This window comes from Balaenoptera physalus (genome assembly GCF_965194825.1).
Source record: "Balaenoptera physalus genome assembly, chromosome: 2".
Lineage (NCBI taxonomy): Eukaryota > Metazoa > Chordata > Mammalia > Artiodactyla > Balaenopteridae > Balaenoptera > Balaenoptera physalus.
Window position 1 is genome coordinate 161,521,128 of NC_138883.1, and position 22,641 is coordinate 161,543,768.

Here is a 22,641-nt window from a genome sequence, read left to right on the forward strand (position 1 = left end):
AAGGAAAGCCCACTGTGAGTACTAATAAAATATGAAAAACCCACACAAAAAAACTAGCTGATTTTAAAGTTGAAGTAAAAAATAAAACTGCTGGCTAAAAGAAAAATGTACCATGCCTCTCAGTATTGCACTAAAAAGGGAAAAAAGAAAGGGGAAGAAAAAAAGGAGAAGGCATACGGAAGACAAACGCATGACTTTTTAATTTGAGCAAAGGAATCACACACCTTCCAGGTGCACCCAGAACACCATGGCCCCATCAGCTCAGAGTCAAGGGCACATGTTTCTGTCCACAGTACCACGAGTAGCCCTACCTCAGAGCACGTGCCCATTCTAAGGAGTCCAAATGAGCACAGAAAGCAGCCCTGTGGGGAAACAGCGGGGTTGTTCACACGGTGCCCCTGGAGCCCAGCATGCCTGCCCGTGGCCTCGGACGGTGACAAACGTGCAGAACCGAGACAAAGGGGAGATGGCGCTGCCCCCTCGCAGGCTGCGGCCCATGCTCACCCGGCTCCACCCACTCTTCTCTTGTCCTCACACTCCGTCCTCGGCTCCCTCCATCCTTCCCTCTGCTCCTGTCACAGTGCCATTTTACCCCAGACACAAGAATAACTTCCATTTTCCAAACACCCAACTTAGGCTTCAACAAAGGCTCCCCCCAGAACATTCTTGGTTAAATGAGAGGCAACGATGAGGTCCAGTCGTCCAGTGTCTCCTGGTCCCACACCGGAAGCCCACAGGGCCTCTCCCCAGCAGGCCATCCCCACTGACACTGAAAACCACAGCCCAGCGCACCGTCCAGCCCCAGTCATTCTCAAGGGCGTGAGGCACCCAACGTGGCCCAGAAGCAAAGGCACTGACCACTCGTGGGGCTGTGCCCGCCCAGGGGTCTTGCACAGGGCCGTCCCCCCCTCCCACCCCCACCTCCTCGAGGCCGCCGCAGCCCCTCCGCACACGCTCTGTTCACGTCCTGCACTCCCCAAACCCAGGGGCCACCAACAGCTGCAAAGCCAGCAACTAAGCAGCGTCCCTCCCGCTGCGGAGGAGACGCTACACAGCGCACGGGGCCTGCACCCGGGTGCAGGGCTCAGACAGAACCACCAGCCTCCACAGAAGAGAACGGCGTGCACAGCAAGGACCCGTGCTCTCCTCCTCCAGTTCAGGGCTGTGCGGTTGATACTTCAAGTCACCCTTCTGAAAGGCAGCTTTGCTATGCTTCCTCCAGACTTCCGACAAAATGCAAGACACAGAAAATCAGACATTAGATTTACCTATAGAAAAGAGTCAAATGTATGCTAACATTAAAGTGAATGAACAATAATACGTCCCTCTTCATTGGCTTTAGCTCTCGAAGACAGAAGGCAATCTCCAATTCTGTAGAAACCCTGTTTACCAATGCCTTTCAAGCAAAGGAGTAACAAGAACTACACATTAAAATAACAGCCCATCACTTACACACAGCTTGAGGGGGAAAAAAAAAGATTATCCACATAAACTGACAAAAGTAATGCTCCCTATAAATGAAGCACTGCTTGATGAATGTGTGAGTTCGAAATTTTTGAAGCTGAATTTAAACACAGCATCACAACTTCGACTCTCATCCTAGATTTCGGCAGGACACACAGGGAGCCCTAAAACCTGGACTCGTAAGCAACTATACAAAATGTAGATCCACATCTAAAAACCAGAGATAGTTCAAAGGACAACTGCGATTACACTTAATTCAATAGCTGTCATCAGCTAGTATCCTAAGTCAAGGTTCATTCCTGGACAGAATTCTAAATGTGGAGTGAAACCTTTTCTTGAGGTGAAGGACAGACCTCTTAACCTATCCATCCATGCACTAATTCCCCTGATTAATGCTAAATTTGCAGAGTGAGACAAGAGTTTATCAAATATAATCACAATATCTTTAATAGCTTCTCTTTCCCCACCAGGAACAGAATCACCCATCCACAAGAAAACCTGCTTACAAAATATTTCAAACACTACACAGTGTTGCAACACACAGCTATATTACATGTGAACTCCCATGCAGAGTATTTCCTATTCATCCTCCTCAGAGACACAAGGTCTATAATCGGAGGTGTCCAAAATAGAAGTGACTTGCATTTCACCATCCAACTAAGATTTCTGTAAAGCTCACGAAGCAATCTGGCAAGGATGTAACTGCAGTTGCTAACAATTATCTTTAGTGTACTCCAGCTGTATTTCTCTCAGTACCAGGAGCCAGCTGACATGTCTGCGGAGGCTGGTACATCTCTGCTGAGCATGGCACTCACATCTATCACACTCAGTGAGCCCCCACTATACAGCCCGAATAGGGGACAAAGACCACAAAAGAATGACCCAGGAATTAAAATTACATGTTAGGTAATGTGTCTACCAAATAATGAAATCAGGTTGAAATTTTTTTTTTTAACCAAAGTAGGATAACCACAGGAGTCTAGACACTTATCCCAGAGATGTTACCATTGCCCAAATATTTTAGAACTCCTTTTCAGTCCAATTTTTGAGCCATATGAAAAACAAATAAAAAAACAAAGTTTCATCAAGTCAAAACTGTTGTATAGAATGTCAATATTCTGACAAAGGCGAAGAATAAAGGATTTCAAGGTTTTCCACTCCAGTATTTAAGTGTAACCTCCCCAGCAAGGCAACAGAGAAGCCCAGAATGTAGCAATTTGGAACTGACCGTCCCTGAGATGATCTCTCTTCTCAGAGTCACGAAGAGACTTTCTAGGCAAAACCTTGCCGACTGAGAAGCCTGCCAATTTGTCAGCTGTCAGACCAACCACGCTCGATTTTAGCTTCAGCACACCCTTTTTTCCAAGCTGGCAGAGAGCAAAAGAAGCCCCTAGAAGAAGCAAAGGAAGGGAGCCATACGAAACAGCTACCAGCAGCACAAGCAGCTGAGAAAGGGAACAGAGGGCGAGGTCTCCTCTGGCCTCTCTGCAGCTGTGGACCCAGGCAGTCAGATTCTTCCTTGAAAAAGATGGGCACAAACTGCCCCAAAAAAACTCGCGCAGGGCTTCCTGAGCTTATTTTTCAGCCCATCAATTCCTCTTTATTTAAAGCAGTATTTTAATACAATAAAGCACCTGTACGCATGCCTCAAAAACCTTATTCTTTGAAGAATTTTTTTTTTTAAATCCCTGGCCTTACCCTCTCTGTCAGGGCACAGGCTGACGTTCCCAGGAACCCGGCTCCGCGGGCAGCCAGCCAACCGGCTGGCTGGCTGGGGGGACCGGGCATCCCCAGGAGTCGGGGAAGCTGTCTCAAATACTCATCCCACTTTCACTGCGTGGCATCATGGTATGACTTTGGAAAGACGCAACCCAGAAGGGCAATAAATGCTAGAAAGAGGATGATTTCTATTCCAAATTCTACTGCCAGCAAGCTTCCACTCAAAGGTCACAGAACTCTGCATAACCTCATCCCACCCAGCTCTAAAATTCCACTTATCCTTCCAGTACTACCTTGAATGCTTGATATGTTGGTCGGATGAGCCCCTCGGCTTCTGGCTTCTCTGTCTATGGAAAGTTCAAACACAGGTTGCTGTAGCTCTTGCAGCACACTGCATATTTAATCCAAGAAAATCAACATGAGCGCCATGTTCATAATGACATACATGCATCTAGTACTTTCTGGTTTATTAAGCATTTTAGTCTCATTTTAGGTCCCTTGGGTCATATGTCAAGGCAGTTTTTTTTTTTAATAAATTTATTTATTTATTTTGGGCTGCGTTGGGTCTTCGTTGCTGTGCGCGGGCTTTCTCTAGTTGCGATGAGGGGGGCTGCTCTTTGTTGCAGTGCGTGGGCTTCTCACTGCGGTGGCTTCTCTTGCTTCAGGGCACGGGCTCTAGGCGCAGAGGCTCAGTAGTTGTGGCTCATGGGCTCTAGAGTGCAGGCCTAGTAGTTGTGGCACACGGGCCTAGTTGCTCCACGGCATGTGGGATCTTCCCAGACCAGGGTTCGAACCCGTGTCCCCTACATTGGCAGGCGGATTCTTAACGACTGCGTCACCAGGGAAGCCCTCAAGGCAGTACTTTTAAGCACCCTTCTTTAAGCAGAGAGGAAAGTGGCTCAGTAGCACAGAGGCCCCGCAGCAAAGGCAGAGCCACGTCCGGAGCACAGACCTCCTGATTACTGGGCTCCCGCTTTTTGCCCTCCATCAACTTCACAGACCCAGAGGCACATTCTGTAAACCCCCTGGGAAGAGCCTTCTCTCATTCTTCAGGAAAGGTAGGCTAGGACAACAGTGAGTCTCGGAGCACAGAGAGGAAATGATCTCCTACCCAAGACTCCCAGCAACAAACTCAACATTTCATGATGACGCGAAAGGCTGCAGGGAGAGTGAGCTCTCTCCCTCCTTCCAGCTACCAGCTGAAAATGATACTGAAAGCACGAGAGGCTCTAACATCAACTGTTGGTGCCACAGACTTACCCTGGGCGCCTAGATGTTGAATCATTAAAGGATCTGTACTTTGAAGTATGACAAGCATGATACTGTGAATTGCTCTCTTGTGAAAAATACCAAACACTGCTTCCTTAAAGGTAAGTCCAACACTATATGCTTGGAACTAAATCTCTGACTCTGCGTGATTAAAACAGGATTTCAAAGCTGCTCACGTGGCTTGCCTCTCATTATATATTTCCTTTTGGTTCTGCCCTTTCCTGGATAGGAATGGATTTAATCTTTGTGTTGTTAGTTTCATCTAGCCAGAAATGTGAAAAAAATTCATCTCCTTAAGACGATAGAAACAATCAGCTTTGTAGAAAAGGGTGAGAAAATCTACAATTCCAAAAAATTATTTAATCTTCACTCCTCCCTAAAAGGAGCAGAAAAGTAAAACTCCTATTCACAAAGTATTGCTAGCCAAAAGCACACAGGCAACAACTGAACCTCTGAAAACAAGAGAGGCATGGGCCAGGCACAGATCACTCCCTCCCTAAGTAGCTATCACAGGGTAGTTGAGGTGTGACGCTCTAGCAAGTAAGGATAGATTGGACCCCAACTCTGCCACTAACTAGCTGTGGAAACTTGAGCAAATTTCTTAACTTTTCAGGCTCAATTACCTCTCCTGTAAAATGAGGAGAAAGATGTGAAGAGATTCACTACCCTCTTCCAAGATCTGCAGGACCTGCGCAAGAGACTGCACCTCTCCAAGATTCAGCTTCCTCATCCGTAAAGTGAGGGGATGGGAGCAAATGACTCCCTGATTCTAAATTAGGGAGGAAAATAAGTGAGTGGAGTGGAGGTCAGGGGGCCACAATCGTTGCTCCATGGAGCCACCACTGTATGCAATCAGCCCACACTTGGTCAGAACATCTTCACAAACCTTGCAGGCAGCACTGCTAATAAATTTTAGGCTGGAAGCAAAGTCTACAGGCATGGTTTTGCCCGTCAGGCTGGAAAGGTTAAAGTGGGGCCGAGACTCGAGAAAAAGAACGCAGAAGACATCAATTTCCATAGGCTGCAGACAGCGCAGACACCAACGGCAGGAGTCCAAGCTCCTGCTCCAAACAGGCATTTAGGTCTGTTACCAGCTCTCTTGCCGCCCCACCCTTACAGCAGTGGGCTTCCCCAGCTACCCTGCCGAGCCTGGGGAAGCACCTCAAGCTTCCAGCTTCCCTGGCCCGGGAGGTTCAGATACCAGTGCCGTATATCCCAGAACACATTTCAAGTTTAATCCAAGAAAGTCACATGAATGGCTATGTTCATAATCACATTTGTTTATCTAGTGTTTTTTGATTTATAAGCATTTGAGTCTCACTTTGATCCTTAAGGACGTGAGACCACAGCTAAAGCCATTCATCTGAAGAGACATCTGAAATAAGACTAAACATATCACGCTGTTAAAGAGATTTCCACTAGCCATTGGTTTCCTTTCAGTTTGGGTGTGTTTTTTTCTTTTGTTATGCTTTGAAATCTTTCTTCAGTTTCATTTTCAGGATATCACCTTATCTGCTTACCTCTCAGGTTAAAACGCAAACCAACCAAAAAGTTTCACATCCACTCTGCTTTCATTATTACAAGCCTTATTCATTCCCTACTTCCTTCTGCTTCCTCTCACTCAATAAATACACACACTGATGCTCTGACTCTGATGTCCTTCAGTGGCTGGCTTCACTCATTCATTCAACAAATATTTAAAGCGGGTCTTCAAGGTATCAGACACTACTGTAAGCACTAAAGTTACATCAATGAACAAAACAAAAATGTTCTAGTAGAACTTATATGCTAGAGTAGAAATATTATTACAATATATACATATATGTGTATACAATGTACTACAGGTGACATGCAATTAAGAAATCATACTGCACAAAATTTATATTAGGATTGCTGATGGGGTAACCAGAGGAACGTTAAAGCGGGGTGATTGGGAAGGCCTCACTGAAAAAGTGAGGCTTGAACTAAGACTGAAGGTGGTGAGGGGGCTGGCCAAGAGGACACACGGAGAAGAGCATTCCAGGCAGAGGGACAGAGCAGAGGTCCTGGAGTGACAGCATGTCTGGTGTGTTCATGGAACAGCACTGAAGGAGGCCAGTGTGGCTGGAAACAGCTAGTGATTGAGGAGGGCAGGCAGATCACAAAGGGCCTTGGAGACTACTGGAAGGACTCCACTGTCAAGTTCACGGTAAGGCTTTTACTCCATGTGACATAAGGAGTCGCTGCAGCTTTTTGAGCAGAGGAGTGATGTGTTAAAGTTCTGAAAAGGATCTCAGCACAGCTGCAGTGTTGAGAACAGACTGTGGTGGGTAAGGGGAGAAGCAGGGAGACCAGTCAGGCTGCTTAGATTGCTACGCAGGAGAGGTTTTAAGAAGCGGTCAGATTCTGGATATATTTTGAAGGTAGAGAGTCATGCCTTCCTAGCAGACTGGATATGAGATGAGGGAGCTATTGGATTGTCAAGGATGACAGCTGATCCCTGGATGAAGTGGCTCCCAGTCACTTTGAGGTTTGAGTTTGTCAACCCAAACTGACACTCTGGTACAGATGTTACAATTATCCTGATTTATTTGGTCTCACCGAATTTTAAATTCTCTTTAGTCCATTCCTCTTCTTCTCCTCCCACAAAAATAATCTAATCAGGTAAGTCCAGCATGTTACAGATGGAGGAAGTCCTTCCCAGAGAAACCATGGATACAACGCAGTGACACACAGCCTACCCCAGAAGGCAACCCCACACTAGTTAATATTTAGTTAATATCTGATGACTAGTCAAGCAACAATGGAAAGTTTCCACTAGTCATTTACTGGCTCCATGACTTTGGGCAAGTCATTTCTCCTCTCTGTCTCATTTCTTGGTCTTAAAGTAAGGATAATATTACCCCCAGGGTTACTGTGACGACTAAATGAATGAGCTGATGTCGAGCGTTAAAGCGGCATCCAGCACAGAGTAAGCAATATGTAAGGGCTGTGCTTATTGCCATCACTGTTGCTAAGCGTTTTTGTTTTTTCTCAATCCCACAATAATTTTACCAGGAGTAATACCTGGGTAACTGATGAGTCTAATATAAATTTCTAAAACAGGAATAACCTAACACTAAGGTACACTAAATACAAAGGCAGGCAAGTTGCCTGTGGGCGTCACGGAAGCCTAAGGCAGTCACTGAAATTCTACAAACATTACCTGCTGTGTTTGGGCAGGGAAAACATGAACCTCATATCTTTGTGCTCTGAAGAAACTAACCTAACCCAGCTCCATGAACTTCTCTGAACCTTCCAAGACTAGCTGTTTGGAAGATCTTTCAGGGTATAAGAAATATGGTACTTAGGCACTTCAGCTTTTGTTACCTACTAAAATCAAGAACTCCTGAGATGCAGTTTTTACATGTTTACTAATCATCTAACAATCAGAAGTTAAAATACAAATATATATGTACATCTATACACTACAACTTAAGCAAATCTATTCTCTTCTCCCAGCCTCGGACAGAATGAATTTCCACGGAAAATGCCCCTGAACAACAGTGACACTTCCAAGGCTCACCCAGCCAGCGATTCTCAACCCGGCTGCATCTTAGAATCACCTGGAGCGCTTTACACGTACTAATGCCAAAGCCCAGTCCTAGATTTCTGCTCTAATTGAAACCGTTGAGAATGGCTGAATAGGTAAATACTACAAGTATTATTGACTGAATGTAGCAGACAGAACATTGTTTAAATAGTGAATTAGTATTTCTGGGTTTAAACTAGCCTCATACCAACTGGGTTCTGGGGTGAGAAGCCACTACAACCCAGATTAGAAATCATCTACAGCCCAAATTAGAAATCCTCTTAACCTGCTCTATAGTCTCTCAAACCACCCCAAACCTCCAAAACAAGAGCTGCTGCTCTTCCAAATGTTTTCTCAAAAGCGAATGAAGACCAAAACTTAGATTTCTTCCAAATGAAAGAACACAACACTACTCTATTTTTTTCTGGCAAAATCCTTCTAAGCCTTACTGCCGAATAGCTGATTACAATTACTTTTATTTTCCTGTTTCCTTACTATAGGCAATAATAACATGCAGCCTGGGTCTAAGAAATGAGAGTATTCCTTTTGTTTGTATTATTTTAATCCATTATTTAAAACACAATGCCTCTACCTGATATTAAGGCACAACGTAAGGGAGAAATTATCTTCAACGTTCCAACATTATATAGGACTAAGTGATGATTTTCTACAACAAAATCATTCATTCATTCCTTTAAAACACAATACTTAAGTGTTTATTACACGCTGGCCACTTCTTTCAGGTGCTTGAGCCCATAGGAATGATCACGACAGACCGACCTTAATATCCTGCTAGATGCTTTTAAATGCATAAATTTTTTAAAAAGTACGGTTATAGTTCAAAGGCAACTAAAGAGTAGGTCAACATAATGGAAGTCTAAAATAACACCACTAGAAATGTCATACTGAACCCTAATTTACTAAGTGCCTACTATAAACCAGGCATTGTTTTAGTCTTTTACATATGGTACTCATTTAATAAAGTTGTTGTCCTAAAAAGAAGAATTTACTATTTAGAAGAAATTAAGTGAGGCCAAACAATGAGAAAATTCTTCCCTTTGGTAGAGTTTAAATTTGGCTTTGCACACTAGATGGAATGCGCCATCCTAAAAGCGACAAGAATAAATTACGATAGACTTGTGCCAATTCATTCACACAAAAAATTTTTTCCGATTAGTTCAACCACATCAACTGTGAAAAGATTCAATGGTTAAAAAAAGAGTCAAGTTGTCATAAAAATATATTTCCAATTTCAAATTTTTAAGGTGAAAATTTATAAACTGTATGATGCATAAACTACCCATCTGTAGATATTAAGTCACGTAGCTTACTGATAAGATGGTACTAATAAAGATACTGTAAGACCAATAAAATAAACAACCATTACTAGGCGCAGCGATCAGTCCTTTAACTTCCTTTACAAACACTAGTCCAAACCAAAAGTCATTCAAATCAATCAGAAATTCACGGGACTGTAATTCAGCCCTAAGCAAAAACGAGGGGACTTATTCCAAAGCTCTCTGCGAATCACTGTGATAATACTGTAAAGAAAAAATTTTAAAGCATTCAGGTGAAGCTCTCTGACTGCAATCTCTCAGCACCCCCCCCCGAAAAAAAAGGCTTTTTGTTGGTGGTGTTTTGGGGAGGTTAGTTTTTTATGGAAATGGGCTGAGGGCCAGCAAGTGGGGTCAACTGGCGAGTTTCCGGGCAGCTGACCCAGGCACCCAGTCCTCGGCCTGCCCAAGGGTCCCCATACCCTTCGCCTTTCGGAGGACGGACGGCCTCACCCTTCTGCGCGCAACTAGACGGGCGGCTCCGCCGGACAGACGGCCGGAGCCCGGCCTGGACCCCGCCCAGGCCCGCTCTCGGGGGCGAAGACCCCGGCCTGCTCGCGGGGAAGGGCCGAGAGCAACGGCCGCCGGGCGGGGTGCGGGGCGCGCGCTCAGGCGGCGCGGGGCGTCGGAGGGATCGGAGGGACCCCCGCCCGCCCGCCTCACCGTCGATGTTCTCCCGGTCGCTGATGTGCTGCAGGTTGCAGCCCGTGTCCTCGCGGCTCAGGTCGGCGTCGGGCCGGCAGGACTCCAGCCGCGAGTGGGCATTCCTGCGGAGCTTGGGGCTGGACGACACGCAGCACGAGGCGGTGTTCCCCATGGCGGGCGCCCCGGCCCCAGCGCGGCCCCGGGTCAGCAGCGGCGGCGGCGGCGCGGCCTCGCCATGGGCGGCCCGGCTCCCCTCGCCCGGCCCGGCGGCCTGTCCGCGGCGGAGGAGCGCCCGCGCCCGCGCGACTGCGGCCGCCCGGCCCGGCTCACCCCGCCGCCGCCATGGCGGGCGCCGCGCAGCCGCCTCCGCTACCCGGTCGGTCCGGCTCCGCGCCGGCGGCCGCAAGCGGTTCCGGTTCAGGGGGCGCGGCCGCTCGGGATGCGGGGACGCGAGGACTCGGGGACGCGGGGCGGACGCGGGCGGCGGGAACGCGGGCGGCCGTGGGCGGTGGGAACGCTGGCAGCCGGGAGGAGCAGCGCCAGGCCTGGGCGTGGGCGGCCGCGGGGACGCTGGGCCCGGCCCCCCCGGCCCCGCCCTCCGCGCTCTCCGCGCTCCGCCCCCCGGCACCGCCCCGCCCTCTGCCCTGGAAGCGGATGCGCGACCGAGGAGGGGGCCCTCCAGCGGGCGCGGGCAGCGCGGCTGCGTCGCGAGGGACCGGTGCGGGGAAGAGAGGTGCGTGCGGCGCCTGGGCCGCGGGGCGGGGGCCGCGGGGCGGGGGCCGCGGGGCGGGAGCCGTGGGGCGGCTCCGGGCTGAGCGGGGGCGGTGGGGTGGAGCGGGGTGAGGGGCTTTTTTTCTTCTTTATGCGCTGAGAGGCAGCTGGGCAGAGTGGAAGCGCTCTCCTGTCCTGAGCCGCCTATCGTCTGCCCGGAACGCACCTTGGGCCAGGGCGGCGCCGCGCTCCCCGCAGGTTACCGTCAGATCCGTTCAGTAGTGCCTGCTCTCCTGTTCACCCGACCTCGTCGTGGGCCGTGCATTTGGGGACTCTGGAGGGTGTTCCCCGCCCCGCCACCCCCAGTGCATCGCTGCACCCTCGCCTGTCGGGGGGACAAAGTAAGGCGGCAGAAACAACCCTCCCACGCTTTCCAGGTGGCCAGGGGAGGCGTGCTGAGGGGAGACGCGGGGACAGAATGCTTTGAACAGGAGAAACCTGGCGCAACCCATTTTCCATATGAGGAAACTGAGATACAGAGACACGAAGTGTTAGTGACGGACGCAGGTACTAACTGGGAAGTAAGGGAACTAATACCCAGCATCAGCAATGTGTGTAATCTTGCCAAAGGCAGTGTAAACATGATTTTGTCTAATTCTGGACGACTTTAACCTTTTTTTAACTTGTGCTCCCCCTCTGTCTCTCAGTAATGTTTATTACATTTATTAGTCCGCATTTTAAAAAGTTCCGTGCTCTGAACTGTATTATTGCCATTTGTTGGGTTAAGTGGTGGGTGTCCTTGTCCTGAGTTGGCCTGCTGGTCCCCTCTGCAACCATGACTGTACTGTAACGAGGATTGATGGGCGGCCAAAGGTAGGACGATTTACATCCCACCCCCTTACCTGTGAGGTCGATTCTGGTATCATCACTCTTTCCTTTTTGTATGTGCTGGAATGGCCTCCCCCTCCTCAGCAGAGATTGGCTGAATAAACTGGGAGCTAGTACTCTTAGAACAGGGTGCGGTCCCAGAAGGCAGAAAATCGGAATAGAGAATGCACCTGTTAGTAGCCCCAGATGACCCGCCTGTTGGTCATAAAAATAGTCCCCAAGAAATTAGGGAACAGGTAGATCCTGTGATTTGGGACATATTGATACCAGGAAAGGCAAAGCATGTTCCCCCAATAGAAATAGAGGAAAAGCCTGGGGAAAAATACCCTTGGCAGAGGCACTGTCCTTTAAAGCCTGAGGTCTTGAGGCAGGGGAAGGGGTGGGGATGGGGGCCAACCGCTGCTCACCAAATTCCTAGAACCTGGGCTCATTCGGCCCTGCTAGTCCCCTTCTCTAATTCTCCCTGTCCAAAAGCCTCCCGGGGATATGGGGATACCGGTTTGTGCAAGACTTACAAGCGGTGCATGAGGCAGTCATCCATCCCATTCACCCAATGGTGCCAAACCTGTACACCGTACTTAAATGCCAGGGGATGCTCAATACTTCTCTCTGTTAGACCTCAAGGATGTATTTTTCTGTATCCCCCTACATCCAGACTCCCAGTACCTTTTTGCCTTTGAATGGAAGGAACTTGACACCCGGGAAGCTATTCACTACACTTGGACAGTGCTTCCACAGGGTCTTCAGGACAGCTGCTGTCTTTTTGGAAATGCGTTAGCAAAAGAACTGAGGGAACTGAGCCTGAAAAATGGAACTCTGTTACAGTATGTTGATGACCTATTAATAAATAGGTAAAGAAAGATTCAGATCAGAATACCGTTAAGGTCCTAAATTTCCTGGCAGAAAGGGGATATAAAGTCTCCCCAACAAAGACTCAGATTTCACAGCAAGAGGTTCAATATTTAGGGCTTGTTTTGACCCCCATCGCATGAGCCCTGGCCATAAATCAGAAAACAGCCATTAATGCATTACCATCACCAACCACAAAGAGACAACTCCGAGGCTTTCTCAGAATGGCTGGGTTCTGCCGTATCTAAATTCCAGATTATGGCCTTATAGTCAAACCCCTATAGGAAGCTCTAAAGGCAGAAGAAAGGGAACCCCTCTAATGGAGTAGGGACCACCAGTGGGACTTTGAGACTCTAAAGATTGAGTTGAGTAGGGAACCAGCACTAGGGCTTCCAAATTTAGACAAACCCTTCACCCTATCGATGAGAGGTCAGGGATAGCACTAGGAGTCCTGACCCAAAAGCTGGGAGCAGATCAAAGGCCAGTGGTTTACTTTTCAAAACAACTGGACTCAGTAGCCCCGAGATGCCCCAGCTGCCTACAGGCGGTAGCAGCCACGGCCCTACTGGTCAATGAGCCTTCTGAGCTCACCATGGGACAATACCTAGATGCATCAACTCTTCATCAGGTGCAATCTGTGTTAGAAGCCAAAGGACACCATTGGTTAACCGGGGGAAGGTTAGCAAAATATCAGGCTCTCCTAATGGGTACCCCCGATATTACTTTAAAGGTGTGTCAAGCCTTAAACCCAGCAACTCTTCTCACAGCTGTTGAAAATGGAGATTTATTGCATCAGTGTACACAGACAATAGAACAAACTTATTCCAGCAGATCCAGTCTTCTAGATGAACCCCTTGACAACCCTGAGGCTGAACGGTTCACTGATGGGAGTAGTTTTATAGAGATGGGAATCCGAATGGCAGGATGCTATAGTTAGCTTAAATGAAATCATAGAAGCCAAGGCCCCACCACCCCAGACTTCAGCCCAGAAAAATATTTTTACTGATTCTAAATATGGATTCCATGTGCTACACGCTCATGCTGCCATTTGGAGAGAGAGAGGAATGTTAACTGCTAGAAATTCTTCCATAAAACCTAAAGATTTAATCTTGGCTCTTTTAGAAGCAGTGCAGCTCCTGACCCAGGTGGCAGTAATTCACTGTAAGGGCCATCAGAAGGACGGGTCCTTTATAAGCCAAGGAAATAACAAAGCTGATCAGGCCACAAAACAGGCAGTTCAGTCGCAAGAGCCTGACCAAAGCATGGCCCTAGGGATTGGCCCCCCTGAACTCCCTGGCCTGCCCCAGTATTCCCCACAGGAACAAGAGAATGCTGAAAAATGGGGCTATAAGAAAGAAAGCACAGGCTGGTATATAAAGGATGACAAGTTTCTTATCCCTGGGGCCCAAGAAAGGAGGCTCATTAAGGTTTTACATGGTGCCACCCCCTGTGGGAGGAATACACTATGGGACTTGATACAAAGGACCTTATCAGGAAAGGGACTTAAAGGAACAATAAAACGAGTGACCCTTGCCTGTGATTTGTGTGCCCATAATAATCCGCAAGCCCATCCAATCCCTCCTTCATTACTCAAGCCACTTCAACCCCGTGGGACATACCTGGGGGAAGATTGACAATTAAACTTCACCCAAATGCCCCCACAGTCAGGATATAAATATCTTCCTGTGTCTGTCAGTACTTTTATAGGATGGGTGGAAGCCTTCCCCACTCAATCTGAAAAGGCCACTGAAGTCTGTAAGTCCCTCTTAAAGAGACGATTCCTCGGTTTGGGCTTCTAAAATCCCTCCAGAGTGATAATGGGCCCTCCCTCATAGCAAAGATCACCCAAGGCCTATCGACCGCCTTGGGAATTAGCTATAATCTCCACGCCTCTTGGCACCTCCAATCTTCAGGAAAAGTAGACAAAATGAACCATACTTTAAAGAAAACCTTAACAAAACTTTGCCAAGAGATTCATGAGCCCTGCTTCCTATTGCACTCCTCAGGGTTCACATAGCCCCCAGGAGTCTCCTGAAGCTTAGACCATTTGAAGTGACCTATGAGAGGCCCTTCCTTACCACTGGTATGAGGAAGTGAGCCAGAGGCTACAATGTGTTATTAACCTGGGACAGGTCCAAAAGGCAATCTTGGACTAAGCCAAGAAGGCACTGCCAGGTCCCACTAGGGATACAACAGAAGGGGCAGCCCCTCCACAAATTAACTTCGGGGACCAAGTTCTTCTTAAAACTTGGAAGGAGGGATCCCCTGGAGATGAACTATTACCAAAATGAAAGGGCCCCTGTAGAGTAATTTTAGCCACCCTCACTGCCATTAAACTTCAAGGAATACCTAGTTGGGTACATTTATCTAGATTAAAACTCTTGCCTCCAAAAACCCCACAGGCCACAACAGAAGAATACGCCTGTGAGCCAGTGGAAGACCTGAGATACTTATTCAAAAACCAAGCACCACTAACAGATGAGTAAAGGGTGATGTGGTAGGCTGGACTCCTGTTTGCTTACTTTGTTATATTTTTGCTCACATCTTGCCGGTTTGCTCAACCACCCCCACTGAAAAAGCAACTCTTTTGTCCCTCCTGGGTCTAGAAGACCAGAACCAATGACAGAGTGGAAAATGTGGGTACTTCTCTTGGCCCTTCTCCTAAAGAGGGGCTGGGGAGAAAATAATAAGGGAAGGGGAAACTGGAGAGAAAACTCAGTCATCAACCATTCCAGCATTTTGGCCTCAGGAAATAATCTCTCTAACTGTTGGATCTGTCATCCCCTCGCACAAGAGGGGGTTTCTCGGCTCCGGTTTGTGCCTGTAGATGAGGACATTAATCTCATCCTGACTTCTGAACCCATTAGGAGCACACCGCTTCTAATAGTGGAACTCGAAGATCATGATGATATCGGGTGTGTAGAGCTTACAGACCCTTGGAACCAAACCCGTCTCTGGATCAAGCGGCCCCTTCTCTGCACAGGGCAAGGAAAACCCTGTTGCCCCTGCCAGACAGATACCTGCCTTACTGATACGGGAAGCTCACTCTCTATTTATCCTATGTCATTTTCCACTTCAAGCTCCTCATGCACTCCTAACCAGACTCATTGGTGTGTGGACCCATCTCTGCTCTCCCCAGGGACCCAACCCAACAGCTCTTGTAAGCACTGGAAGGGAACAGCAGCCCCTTCCTGGAGGCTCACCTATCAGACCCCATCTGCCTTCAGTGATGAGGAGGGAATAGAGGAAAACTCAGAACTAGATGGAGGACCACTAGACGGAGGGCCCCTGTCCCCCAGATGCAATAATGCACCTAGCTGGGGTTCCCTTTTACGTCGATGGTTTAATTCCACTTCACCCCGCCAGGCTTGCACCCCCGCTGGACATCTGTTCCTCTGTGGTCCACCGCAAAATAAACTACCCTTCGAAGGGAACCCAAATTCCTCCTTCTCCTGGCCTCTCCGAGCAATGGCCTATCCATGCTTAGACAATGTTCACTTCCGGGGAGAATGCACTTTGGGACGACTGGGCCCTAAGGGACAAGGTGCCACCATGTATAATAATGCCACCTCTCAAAACAGACATAGCTGGGCACTGAGACTAATCCTGGCAGGAATTGGGGTGGCCATAGGTGTGGCCGCCCCTGGGGCGTTTTTCCCTATCACAAAACAACCTTAAGAAACCTCACACAGGCCATAGAGAACCTGGCCTCAAAAACTGGTGATGGGAATTCCCTAGTGGTTAGGACTCGGTGATTTCATTGCCGAGGGCACAGGTTCAATCCCTGGTCTCGGAACTAAGGTCCCGAAAACCTCACTCGGCGCAGCCCAAAAAAAAAAATGGTGATGCCTTTAAGGGGCCTCCAGGAGTCCCTAGATTCCTTAGACGATGTTGTGTTTGACAATAGGTTAACCCTGGATTATCTTCTGGCTGAACAAGAGGGTGTCTATGCAGTAATTAACAAAACTTGCAGTACATACATCAACAACTTGGGGGAAGTTGAACTAAATATTCAGGAAATTTATGAACAAGCTAAATGGTTACATGGGTTCAGCTACCCCACTGCCCAAACTATATGGGACTCAGTTAAAGGTTACATCCCTGGCATTACTTGGTTCCTGCATCTCCTGGGCCCTCTAGTGGCAGTAGTTCTTTTGTTATTATTCAGACCCTGCCTGTTTAATCTTTTAGTTAGATTTATGTCTTCCAGGCTTCAACAGTTCCAAGTGAGGCTCATGGTGGCCCAAGGATTTCAACCCGTTCCATTAGAAGGTGACCCGTGTCCCTGTATGTCCTTGGAACAGTCATCAAGGGACTTCTACACCTCTAGGGTAGGCTAGGGTCTGTGGCCCCTGTTCAGCAGGAAGTAGCTCCAGAAGAAGAGACATTTGGCCCCTTGACCCTTAAGAATAATGGGTGTAGGGCTTCCCTGGTGGCATAGTGGTTAAGAATCCGCCTGCCAACGCAGGGGACACAGGTTCGAGCCCTGGTCTGGGAAGATCCCACATGCCACGGAGCAACTAAGCCTGTGCACCACGACTACTGAGCCTGCGTGCTAGAGCCCGCAAGCCACAACTACTGAGCCCGCGTGCCACAACTACCGAAGCCTATGTGCCTAGAGCCTGTGCTCTGCAACAAGACAAGCCACTGCAATGAGAAGCCCGCACACCACAACAGAGAGTAGCCCCCACTCACTGCAACTAGAGAAAGCCTGTGCACAGCAATGAAGACCCAACGCAGCCAAAAATAAATAAATAAAATAAGTAAATTTAAAAAAGAATAATGGGTATAGAATCCCTCAAGGGAGAATGAGATCGGCTGGGACCTAGGGTCATCTACCAGGACACTTGCACCTGGACAGTGCCTCCTTGAACAACAGGAAGCTGGCAACCATAAACGGACCAAGGGGTAAAGCTTCCTTAAGCAACAGGATGCTGAAGGCCGTGAATCAACCACAAGTGATTAAAAACAACCTCATGCCTGTGCAGTAGGGGCCATGTTGACCACTACACAACCTTCCTGGTGGTGGTAACGAGCAAGTCTGCCATTTTGAGGTGCCAGCACAGAAAGTGGGAAACTGCACATGATCTCTGTATATGGCACTGCCAAGAAGGATGGACAAACTGCCTAAGCCATGCCCCCTGTCTGGCCTGCAGATGCACCCCCACTGTCACCCCATCAAAGGACCCAGGGAGCTCTTTGTGAAGGAGTGGGCAAGGACACCTGGTGCTTGCTTTCACTTCCTTATGCTGCAGCACAAGCCCCCATAAAGCCACGTCTGAAATTCTCATCTGGCCTCTTGTCAATTTCTATTGATTAAAGAGTCCAAGGGCGCAGGTTGGTAACACTTGGAATATAACTGATAGCAAAATGCTGATACCGAGGAGATGAGGAAGGAAAGTTCTAAAGAACTGCGGCCCCAAAGAGGTGGGTAGGTAGCAAGAAGATGAAATGATTCTCTTTATTAAGGCAGTTCTGACCTTCTTGCTTCCCAGGAAAGCTTGTAACATAATTGTAAGTCAGTGAATATTCAGATTTTCAGGGCTACAGTGCATGGGTAAGATGGCTGAAAATTGGGAGGGGGTTACCGTATTGTCTGTTCTGATTGCTGTTTTGTGATTTGAGTGTCGTATGAAAGGAAACATCCAGTCATTACCATACGTGTGCAGCATATCCATGCAGGCACATTAAATTTTTATTTAATCATAACAATTATAATATTAATGATACGGTTTGAAGGGCTTACAAGGAGACACAGAATGGCACTTAGGAGACAGCATGACTGTCTGCAAGCTTCTCGTGCTGACAGGTCATTGGCAGAACTAGATGGCAGTGTTAACCGAGAAAAGCATCTGGAGGAGGGGGCAGGGTAGCCACAGACTGTTGCCAAAGGATGGATAGCTACTGGTCTGCAGGGACTTTTCTGCACTCCCCCCCCCCCTTTGATGTTCCCACCTTATTCCCTTTAGGATTGCACCTGTTGGGCTTATTCAGGAATATGACTTCTGGTCAGCAGACCTGGAGAAGAAAGATAAGTACAAAAGCCTTGCCAGTAATTTACCAGGGTGTCAACCCCACCCCACCCCTGCCAAAACACAAGCACACACACGTCAAAATCCTCCAGGCAGAGATGCCTCCTGCTTGACACACAGTGACACTTTAGGAAAGGCTGCAGAAGCAGTGGGATGCCAAGATGGTAATGAAAGGTGTCATTTCTTGAACACCTGCCAGATAACTAATTTTTTTTCACAAGCAAGCCCACCCTATTATTCCCCATTTTACAAATAGACACTTGAATTCTGATAATTAAACCTGTGGAATGTCAGACTACTGAGAAATGGCCTAAGTGGGGATCTAGTCCATGAGGTCTCCTCTTAGCTGCATCCACCCCACCTTCCTGCCCCCACTCCAGGAATCACTGAACCAGAGGAGAGCCGGGAAGCAGATTGGAATAATGAGGGAAGGAATCTGCAGACGTTTTGAGTAGAAAAGAGACTCACTGTAGTGAGTCTGGCTTGTCTTCTTTCTTTTTGAAGGAGTTTGGGAGTGACTGCTTAGGACTAGTTCTAGACTTGAAGAGAGGGGAGCCTTGTTATTTCTGTGGGTCCAGCCCTCCCGACCAAAGGCAACAAGGTTGAAGAGAAGCATTATTCAGAAAAAACTTGTGCCTTTAGCCACAGTATCTACCATGATGTATTACTTGGGATTCTGAATGTAGGGACACTTCCTCAGTATGGATCTAGCCCAGGTTTGGGGCTGGAAGGGGAGAGGGAAGGTGAGCACTGCGGCCTGAGACCCCGTGCTCGAACACTCAGCCTTCTTAGAAAACATCCAGCTGGATCGACTCAATCACACCCTGCTCTTTGAGCAGAAAGAAGCATTGGGGAATTATTTTTCTTCCTCTCCTCCATAATCGCTATATAAGGTTTTGGTTGTTGTAGAGAGGTGCATTTGGAACTTGGGTGAATAGCGAAGTCAGTGCTCTTCAAACTTTTTAGCTATGGCAGCTTTTTTTTTTAAGAAGGTTTTGAAATGAATCACAGTATTTAAAACATCAGCAATATGACTATTAGCTTAAACAATTTATAAATATCTACTTATAAAAACAAATCAGTGAGAATAGGCTAGCTTGATTGAATCAGGGAGAGCGTAATTACAGTCTCTTCAGCCATACTCATATCCTTGAAATATGAACCAATCACTTGCACAACTCCCTGAGTCATCTCCTAGAAGATAGAAAACACTGAGCCCAGTTAACTCAGGAAATGGACCTTTGGTCAAAAGAAGGAAAATGGCTAAAAGCTCGGACCAAATACCTGCTCACACTATATCTGCTCTTCCTTTATCACCTGGTCGCCAGTTTCCTGTGCCAGTCACTCTGACATTTGTAAGGCAGATGTGGAGTAACCAAGACCCTTTACTGTGCCACCAGTGCTCTTCCTGTCACCACCTTATTCTCCAATGACCCCGCCCCCAAATTAGGCCCCCAGAATACTCAGTGGTAACCAGCTATGGGGAAGTATTGACTCTGATAGCAACTTGACTTTGACCAACATAAGTGATTCATTTATCAATAGAATATTTCTTGAAAGTACCAAGCCAGGGACCTTGGGGATGCAAAAAAATGGATAAAATATAGCTCTCACCCTAGAGAAACTCATAGTCCAGTAAGGTAAACAGTCAAAAGAACAGGTTTAGAACATGTTACGTGATTGCAGTCACTTAGTGGTAAAGTCTGAATACTTTTATTGCCTGTGGATACACCTAAAATTCCACTATGAGAGATTTATTCCTATGAAGTAAAGAATTATATCCAGAGACCCTCTCAGAGTGAAAACTCCCATAAGCAATTAAAGATGGCTAGTAGACTGAAACACTAATGCCAAGCCTTTTGGACCAGAAACATCTGCCAGATTCTGAGGTCATGCTCCCACTCAGCAGAGAAGAACGCTGCAGTGAGGAAAGGAGAGGGAGAAGACAGCACCGTGCCACATAGTTCCTATCCGTGAGCAAAACCTGTGTTTATGGGATAAATAATGAAGCAGGGACAGCCATAGTCTCTGGGTATGGGCGAAGGCCCACGTGGGAACTGATTTATCTGTCTTCCTCACCACTGAAAATTCATCTGTCCCCAGGCTAACCAGCCTTAAGGAGTCCAGTCTCTCTCTTGCCAAACTATCTTCTTTATCCCTCCTACTCACCAAGAATAAAAATGGTAAGTGTATGTGTGATGTCTGAGAATTAGGATGTCCTCTGGACAAGGCAGATTCCAGCACCTCACAAAGTCAGGCGTAGGTCAGGTTGGGAGAGGCTGCATCCCTACCCAGTGTCCGTTCTCCCGTCTCCCTTAGTACAGGGCCCTTCACCTTGTGAGGAACACAGTCTGCCCACCTCAGAGCCCACAGCTGGCCACGCGACCAAGTCCAGCCAAAGATGTGAGTGGAATCTTCCAGGAAAGTGCTCTGAAAAGGCTCCCTCCTTTTTTTCTTTTTGGAATGGGGCTGGAATTCTAGAGAATGCACTTTTAAGTACCAGGTGGCCTTAAAGAGGGAAGCCTTGACCTAAGATCATGTCCCTGTGCTCTTTTGCATGAGAGAAGTAAACTGTTATATAAGCCACTGTTGGGAAGGAGCCCTGGTCCGGGGAGATCCCACATTCCGTGGAGCAACTAAGCCCATGCACCACAACTACTGAAGCCTGCACGCCTAGAGCCCGTGCTCTGCAACAAGAGAAGCCACCACAATGAGAGGCCCACGCACCACAATGAAGAGTAGCCCCCGCTCACCGCAACTAGAGAAAGCCTGCACGCAGCAACGAAGACCCAACGCAGCCAAAAATAAATAAATAAATTTATTTTCTGAAAAAAGAAAAGAGATATACCATAAGCCACTGTTATTTTGAACTCCTAAGTTATATGCAGCTAAACCTAATCCTGATCTGGCCAGGATTTGATATTACTCTTTGATTGGAGTTTCATGTATTCATGTTGACAATTTTCACTGATTGGTCCCCAGATAATAAGGGACTCTGACCTAGAACTGTGGGGTAGTCTTACACGCTTGGCTCCCCATAGTAGAGTCCTGGTTGGAGTGGGAAGATGCAGTAGGCAGGCTCTGGAGCCAAGGTAGGATTTTGGTGGCAAAGGGAACTTTTTTTTTCAGCTGCGCTCTGCAGCTTGTGGGATCTTAGTTCCCTGACCAAGGGTTGAACCTGGTCCCAGGCAGTGAAAGTGCTGAGTCCTAACCACTGGACTACCAGGGAATTCCCGACAAAAGGAACTTATTTCTCTAAAAGGCAGATTAGTCCCCAGAGAAATTAAAAGAATTAAATAGCTGATACATTATTTTAATATAGCACTCCTTCAGCATCCTCAGAACTAGAGCCGAGGGTTCCTGTGAGTAGGAAACTCCATGAATAGACCCTGGTGTATATGCTCAAGAGCCACCTGATCCAGGAAATTGATTCTTTCCTGTTCAAAACCTTTTTTTCTTTCTGGACCTCCCTTCATGACTCCCCTACTAACTACTTGGAAAGGGAGTCCGAAGATCATTTCTGCCACTTTGTACTCCTCCCAGCACAGGCCAGAAGGCTCTTTAGTCCCATGTGGCTGGCGTTGGGGTGTTGGCAGGGGATTCACTGACTGTCTCCCAGTAGCCGGGTACTTCCACATACCTTTATCTCAGTTAACTGGCCTCAGTTCAGACCCTGTTCCAACACGAAAAACCCAGCAGCATTTTTTTTTAATTAATTTATTTATTTTTGGCTGCGTTGGGTCTGCATTGCTACGTGCAGGCTTTCTCTATTTGCGGCGAGCAGGGGCTACTCTTGGTTGCGGTGCGCGGGCTTCTCATTGTGGTGGCTTCTCTTGTGGCAGAGCACGGGCTCTAGGCGCGTGGGCTTCAGTAGTTGTGGCTCGTAGGCTTCAGTAGTTGTGGCACACGGGCCCTAGAGCACAGGCTCAGTAGTTGTGGCGCACGGGCTTAATTGCTCCACGGCATGTGGGATCTTCCCGGACCTGGGCTGGAACCCGTGTCCCCTGCATTGGCAGGCGGATTCTTAACCACTGCGCCACCAGGGAAGCCTCCCAGCAGCATTTTTAAAGTAAAACAAGGATAGTTGATGAGTTGTGTTAACTTATTGTCTCTACCTCACATTTTTAGCCTCCAAGAAACTCAAAACACCCTGCAGCTATGGTTCAACATTCAAATAGGC

General features: G+C 47.8%; 3 protein-coding genes across 4 annotated transcripts in view; 1 reads left to right on the forward strand and 2 right to left on the reverse strand.

The window, feature by feature from the left end:
* CCNY (cyclin Y) overlaps positions 1–10,369 on the reverse strand; it is a 122,356-nt gene extending 111,987 nt beyond the window's left edge. The window contains exon 1 of one of the 2 annotated variants that reach the window (XM_082449862.1): positions 10,000–10,307. In XM_082449862.1, coding sequence (XP_082305988.1) covers positions 10,000–10,153 — 154 coding nt within the window. In that variant the 5' untranslated portion in view covers positions 10,154–10,307. Of the gene's footprint in view, positions 1–9,999 lie in introns of both variants that reach the window. The other variant, XM_082449863.1, reaches the window with a different exon arrangement.
* Positions 10,151–17,719, forward strand: LOC309655002 (uncharacterized protein). Its single transcript, XM_082449879.1, has 3 exons — positions 10,151–10,714; positions 12,236–12,431; positions 14,832–17,719. Exons 1-3 carry the CDS (start codon positions 10,324–10,326, stop codon positions 14,872–14,874), a joined length of 630 nt encoding a protein of 209 aa, XP_082306005.1. The 5' UTR covers positions 10,151–10,323; the 3' UTR covers positions 14,875–17,719.
* A 362-nt stretch (positions 17,720–18,081) lies between these two features.
* CREM (cAMP responsive element modulator) overlaps positions 18,082–22,641 on the reverse strand; it is a 100,177-nt gene continuing 95,617 nt past the window's right edge. Inside the window, exon 11 of the mRNA XM_082449853.1 lies at positions 18,082–18,447. Coding sequence (XP_082305979.1) covers positions 18,416–18,447 — 32 coding nt within the window. The 3' untranslated portion in view covers positions 18,082–18,415. The remainder of the gene's footprint in view (positions 18,448–22,641) is intronic.

What these genes read in the sequence shown, in the direction of transcription:
- LOC309655002 (XM_082449879.1), top strand. Translation starts at nt 10,324, where the DNA reads ATGGCGGGCGCCGCGCAGCCGCCTCCGCTACCCGGTCGGTCCGGCTCC. An exon ending in GACCGGTGCGGGGAAGAGAG is followed by an intron (nt 10,715 to 12,235) that starts GTGCGTGCGGCG and finishes CCCTACATCCAG; the next exon opens with ACTCCCAGTACCTTTTTGCC. An exon ending in GATGACCTATTAATAAATAG is followed by an intron (nt 12,432 to 14,831) that starts GTAAAGAAAGAT and finishes AAAACCCCACAG; the next exon opens with GCCACAACAGAAGAATACGC.